Source organism: Cottoperca gobio, chromosome 8 (assembly GCF_900634415.1).
Source record: "Cottoperca gobio chromosome 8, fCotGob3.1, whole genome shotgun sequence".
NCBI classification, from domain to species: Eukaryota; Metazoa; Chordata; class Actinopteri; order Perciformes; family Bovichtidae; genus Cottoperca; species Cottoperca gobio.
In genome coordinates, this window is record NC_041362.1 from 18,144,681 (window position 1) to 18,151,496 (window position 6,816).

The window sequence follows — 6,816 nt, forward strand, 5'->3', positions numbered from 1 at the left end:
CTGCACACAAAAAAAATACATGCAAATGAATGTTGCAAATCATTAACATATCACAGACCAAAAAGGTTTTTTCTCTCATAAAACACAACAGTGGCATTACATAAACTAGCTGGCATGTAAATGGTAAACATTCTGAATTAATATTTGGTCAGGACTGTTGTTTTTTGACACAGACATTTTTGTCTTCTAATGACATCAGAGTATTTTTTCACAAGGCTTGAAGGTGCATTGTGGAGTTATATTTACATTCAGTATTTATCACCAAAAAACCTTGCGTGTATCTTTGAGGCCTAAAATATGCTTTGACGTTGTTTGCAGTTGGACGTGCCGAATCAAAAGTTACATTTATTTAGTCTCTTTTATTATGGAAACCTGTTAGAACGAAAGGGATTGTTTTCATTGCTGTTGGTTCCTGGGACAAAAGGCAGCGATACATCCAGGAATTGTTTTTATTTGGACTTGAAAGCATCATGCCAGCCTCCATTACCCCCAAACAGAGAGGACACAAAACAAACAATTACTCACACTAAGTCATATCTTCACATGCACGACAGATGAAAGGAAATAATGTAAAAGCAATTTCCTTATGTAAGCGCTGTGTAGACCGCGTCTGGGCTTCGTGTACGGCCAGGGATTTGCCAGTTCTCTAATTCCCTCCACTTCAAAGTAGCCGTCTAATACACTTTGTGAAGTTGTCTTTACCTTTTAGCATCGATTAGTCTCCCCAGCTGCAGACAGGACTGGAGGCCGATGGTGATCTCTGTCAGCATGTCGGCCATTTTCTTCTGCATCAGCTGATTCCTTGCTAGTGGCACGCCAAACTGGAATCTGTTAAAACAACAACAACATGGTGTTATACTCAGGTTTATCAAAACATTCTTCTTTTTAATTTTCAACATGTGTCAGCGCTATCTGAGAGAAACAATTTGTGAGGATTAACACAAAATATCACCATATTACAGTCGAAGGAGTTCATTTATGGAACCAAGGAAAAGAAAACATGTAGAAACTTTAACAGGTTCAAACGATTATTAAAAACAATATGTTGAATGGATATGAGATGGATGAACTGTTCTTAAAAGGCGTTTGTGTCGAAAACTGGGGCGGAAAGTTGGAATCTTTACGTTACATATGTTACATTAAGTGCATTAATGTAAATAAATGATAAGATATAAAAATGGGGCAGGACTTGATAAGTATTCACTTCTTCCTACTACTTGTTTTGTTTTCTTAGTAATAGTTTTATTATTTTCGAACTAAATGATTACTTAACTTAATTCACGCAACACCTATGCAAAGAGCATAATGCTCATATAATTCCAAATCTAGCACCGAGCATAGCAATGACACAACACACATTTAAGTTAAGACATTAGACAACCGGGACGTCTGACCTGTCCAGCGTGTACTGTCGAGCTGCATGGAAACAGAACTCTGCAGCACCCAGAGCGCCCCACGCAATACCGTAACGAGCGTTGTTCAAGCAGCCAAAAGGACCCTGAAGGCAGCAGAAGGAGTGTGAATTTAAAACACTGAGTCTCACGCTGTAACTTCACATGAAGCTACAACCTTATTAGAAAGTGCACAATAACAAAGTCTGAGTCACAAACTGTATTTCATTACGAGTGTAACACAGGTTCCTTTAAATGTCTTGCTGTTTTTTTATGTTCCTGGTTTCAGTCCACTCACCGCGAGGGCCGGAGACGTTAGGCAGCAGGTTCTCCTCAGGAACCTCCACCTCGTCCATGACGATCATTCCGGTGGCCGAAGCTCTCAGGGAGAACTTTCCCTCAATCTTAGGCGTCGAGAGGCCCTTCATGCCACGCTCCAAGATGAAGCCGCGCACCTTCCCATCGTCACATTTGGCCCAAACTATAGCAATATCTGCCACTGGGGAGTTGGTGATCCTGAGGGTGCAAGCAAAGGGAACGTCAGGGAGACGCACTGGGAGGCCTAATGTTTACTATAAAGAGTAAACAACATAGATCTGAACTGTATCTATGCAGTATGATGTGGGTACTTTTATGGTGCACTGTAATATAACTTGTATTGCCTTGGATCAATAATAATAATAAAAAGTGTACACATCGATTCATTCAAATGTGGCCCGAGATAACCCCAGAAACATCTCTGAGTTTCATACGGAGCTTTAACTATGAAGAGCTCCACCATGTGGACAACTAATGTCATGTCGAGCCCTGTGCCGCAACAAAAACATTTATCTTGGGCTAAAAGAAACTGGGCTCACACACATATTTCTGCTCTTGCAGTGAAGTGTAATAAATAGATTTATAATCCTTCATGGCTTTTCTAAAAACATAAGCTTTGGTGTTAATATTACTAAAGTCATCAGAGTCTGTAGTGGGTTAACAGACAAACCAGGGGGAAAGCAACACACTGGAATATATATCTTTGTATTTATTATTTTAATAGAGTAGTTAGGATAAGTGCAAAATATAAACCCTCAAATGATTCAATCTGTCTCTGATTGTTGCTGAGAACTTTACTTCAAGGAGCACTTTACCCCAAAATCAAAAATACATATTTACCTGTCGCGCTATTTATAAATCTAGATTGTTTTGGTGTGAGTTACGCGTTTCAAATGGGTTTTTTTTGTCGCTTTGACACCACAAGCCAAGTGCCATCTAGTTCCAATAGATTGAAGAGAAGGCAGACATCTCTACGGCCGATTATTATTACTTATTGTATATATTTTTTCACATATGCACTACTCACCAGGTCTTTGAGCCAGTGACCGTGTAGGTGCGACTGGATGGATTAAACTTGGCTCTGGTTTCCATGCCGCTTGGGTCACTGCCATGGTTAGGCTCCGTCAAGCCAAAGCAACCCAGGATCTCTCCCCGAGCTGGGAGTGACAGAGCTCAGTCACTCATTCTTGTTTTGTTTTATGGTTAATGCATTAAGATCCTCACTGTGAGCCATTAAAAGAATTCCACCCATCTATTGTTGATAGCTGAGCCGACAGAAAATAAACTTACCCAGTTTGGGGAGATATTTCTGTTTCTGCTCCTCTGTGCCATATGCATTAATGGGGTGCATGACCAGTGACGACTGCACACTCATGACTGAGCGATAGCCGCTGTCCACTCTCTCTACTTCTCTGGCGATCAAACCATAAGCCACATAGCTCGTCCCAGCACAGCCAAAACCTTGATATCAAACACAGGAAGAGGAGTTATTGTCAGTGTTATTAAAAAGTATAATGTAAAGTGTCAAATTAATTAAAGTTAGGAAATAAAGTAGGGTTTAATGGGCTAAAACTATTTTTCCATTGACATACTTCTCAAAAACAAACAAAACCCACAGGTCCAGTGTACACATGGCCAAAGTCCATTTCGGACATTTTATTAGAGAGAAATTTGAAGTACAATTATGGTGAAACTGTATAGTTCACATTGAAATGCTACAATGAACACACATCTTTGGTCCATTCTGTCAAGGACATGAGAATATAAAGGGTACACACTGTACGTGGGTTTGCCTCTGTAACAAACATACTGCGTGTAGTGAACTGTCAAATCAAGCAGACTCACCTTTAATGGTCGGGCCCAGCACACCCATCTCTCCCATCTCGGACACAATTTCTCTGTGGAACACTGGATGAAAATGACACAACCAGCTGTCACATGACACGAGGTGTTAGAGCAGCTACGCTCCTTAACAATCAAAACAAAGTGCCAATATTGCTGCAAACATTACACATCACGAGCTCATTAAGAGTCTGTGTTCAGCATAAACACTAGCGGACATTATGCATGTGAAGGCAACATGGGAACTTATTAGAGCTGAATTAAAAACAAGTAATGAAGACTCATGCATGTAGACAAATGAATGAGTCTCTCACCTTCATTTCGGTTTGCCATAACGATGCGAGGCATGAGTTTCTCTTGGCAGTAAGTCCGGAAGGAGTCTCTGATCATGATCTCCTCCTCCGTCAGCTGGCCCTCCAGGTCCAGGGCATCACGCCAGTTGAACTGAACCTTTGCTGTCAGACATTTAGAAGAGGAACTATTCAAAAACCTTAAAACCATAGTTAAACATATGTTCTGGTGAGAGCCTCACATTCAAAGTTTACACCTACGTGCTTTAGACTTCTGCTCAGTCTTCTCTGCATCTGTGGAAAATTCAAACCAGAAAAATGATTGATATTATGCAAGAAGCGAAAGAACACTGTTTTAATCTAAATAGTTAGAGGAAAACACAAGTGTCAGTTTGAATAATTAAAGCACATTTACTAATATCTAAGGTGAATTTAGTTACACTTCCTTTATCTTTTTCAATTAACTATTGAAATAAAGCTTCAACTGAAATGCTACCATTGGTCTCCTTGTGTATATGTATGTAAAACAAATATTTAAACCACATGAGCCTCTTTCAAAATATACGCAACTTCGAAAATATCTTATTGTGAACGGCTTCCTCCTTCTGCATTAATATAAAACAGCTGGTACATCAGCAGAAAACGGTTGTCACATCTTTTGCTATGAGTAACCTCCTCATCATAATTGAGAAATTGCTGTTCAGTTTTTGAGATGTTCTGAACACCACACACAGATGTCACTTCTCTGATGTCTGCTATTTTATCTGCTATTTTAGACTATTTTATTTCTGCTATTTTTATAATGGTACTTCAGACTCATTTACATCAACACTGTGATTGTAGTGTAAATGCTCTTATTCTGTCTAATCTTGTACTAATTGTTATGTTTTAGCTGTGAAGCACTTTGGGCTGCAATTCTTGTATGAAAGGTGCTATACAAATAAAACTTATTATTATTATTATTATTATTATTATTACTTACTCTGCAAATGACACTGAAACCAAGACCAAGATTCAACAGTGGGTGGTGAAACATCCCTTTAAACAATGCTATCATTACCCCAACTGGCAGCTGCTGCAGTTCCTTGTGCCCTGGAAGCTGCGATGATGGCACATCTGTGAGGGTTGAACAAGAGACGGCACACAGCGCTTCTCAAAGCCATGACGGAGATGAGCCTATAAAATAAACAGTGTTGTACATTTAGTTCTCATTCATTAAAGTTTCACTTAAATTGCAATGTACTAAAGATTCAACCATGTAGCTTGCAGTGAAAGTAATGGCAGTAACGTTAACAACTGTCATCCTAAACTGAGAATTAAGAGCAACAAGAGTTAAATCTATTAACCCTGAAACAGTGCGTACATCAGAACCCTTTTATACATAGAAATGCAGTTTAATGAACGCAGGGCTTAAGTTACAGCTGTGGGTGAGAAATTATAATATTAGCTGCTGTAGCTAACTATCAGAAATTAAAGTATAATAGCGGTTTGATTCTCTCTGACCTATTCTTCACTGCAATGTCTAATGAAGCAATCTGTCACAGTGCCAAACTATACTAGCTCAGTTCTGTGGCCTTAAGTGACCTTATTGTAGCTACGAGCTAACAGCGCTAGCTTACGATAGCTAGCGAGTTACTTGGGTGTTAACAACATCATTTACAAATGACAATGGTAACAACGTAGAGTACGGGTGCTGTGTGTTCAGAAAAGCAGTAAAAACGGTAGGTAGTTGTATAAGGAGCATTTACCTGTGTTAAGTGGGACAACAATCCTTATTCTGCTTTCCCTTTTCTGCCACTGAGAATGATGGCGCGCAGTGACAAGTCAAAACACAACTCAACGTCATCACGTAAAGCACGCCAAACTGGACGTGCCATGAGCGTGGCGTCATCATTGAAACGTTTGTCAGAGATTATACCATGATCAACTTTTCTTTTACAAAATCAATAATTTTGACTGTGTGAAGACAGTACAGTCTGAGACCAAGACAAACATAAGAAGGAACTCTGTGTTTGTGGCCATCCATTGTCATCGAAGATGGCAGCCTTTAGGGGACAGTTCATCAACCGCAAACAACTCTGATTGGCCCATTAGCAGAGGCGTGGATGTTGGAGGAGTGGATATCTGTGGCTGTAGTCATATTTCAGTTCCCAGAATAACAGTAGCTCAGTAGCCATTTCCCAATGGGTTCAGCCCTCTCTACTCCTGAGAGCAGACACAAGAAGCAGGCTACTTCATTTGTTCTCATAGCAGTACTCCTGCTGCTCAGTGACGTGACCTACACATTCTTTAGATTATCATGAACAGAGCTACTCATGGACAAGTTGTCTGAGAGTTTTTAAAAGTCAGGAGCAGGAGGCCAGTAAAATTATTTAATTTGAATGAGATTTGAATGTAACAATTTTCCATAACTGCAATCATGACATACTAGTACCAGAAGAGTGCAGCCTTGAATATAATAAACCTGCTTTAGTAGCCGACACCTTTGCTTTTTTAATTATTACTACTATATAGGCAGCTATATGATAAGACAGCATGTCAGGTGTGCAGCATTTAAGTCCAAGACAAATGACAAAGTCCATTGTATCTTATTGTAAAACAATGGTCAAAATCAAAGCAGCAGAGCCTTGACTTTTAGTGTCAAATATTGGTCAAGCCCAAAAAACACTGGATCCTACATTTCCAATAATGCAACAACCCAAAATATTTTTTTGTTACACACCTACTACCTGGTAAATGCTTATGTCTTTCAAGCTCCATGACCTAAGTTTGTAACAGCTTAAACTTTTGTCGTCTCCAAGCCCACTCCAAAATCATCAGGGTAACAGTCCTGCGACATCCACAGATACCGGATTTTATTATTTGTTTTGTTATAGGATTTTATATTTTGATTGCTGTTGGGATGCAAAGAGTATTTTCTTTCTCAAATACATTACCCAGCCTAGCATAAAAGATGAATTTAAATGATAGCATTA

The 6,816-nt window shown here is 39.4% G+C and overlaps 1 protein-coding gene across 1 annotated transcript; it reads right to left on the reverse strand.

Moving 5' to 3' along the window:
* Nucleotides 1-695: 695 nt before the first annotated feature.
* Nucleotides 696-5,714, reverse strand: LOC115012461 (glutaryl-CoA dehydrogenase, mitochondrial-like). The gene is made up of 10 exons (XM_029438086.1): nucleotides 5,590-5,714; nucleotides 4,902-5,017; nucleotides 4,103-4,135; nucleotides 3,866-4,006; nucleotides 3,555-3,617; nucleotides 3,000-3,170; nucleotides 2,737-2,866; nucleotides 1,690-1,907; nucleotides 1,395-1,498; nucleotides 696-828 (listed from the first exon to the last, which is right to left on the reverse strand). Exons 2-10 carry the CDS (start codon nucleotides 5,002-5,004, stop codon nucleotides 706-708), a joined length of 1,086 nt encoding a protein of 361 aa, XP_029293946.1. The 5' UTR covers nucleotides 5,005-5,017; nucleotides 5,590-5,714; the 3' UTR covers nucleotides 696-705.
* Nucleotides 5,715-6,816: the final 1,102 nt, after the last annotated feature.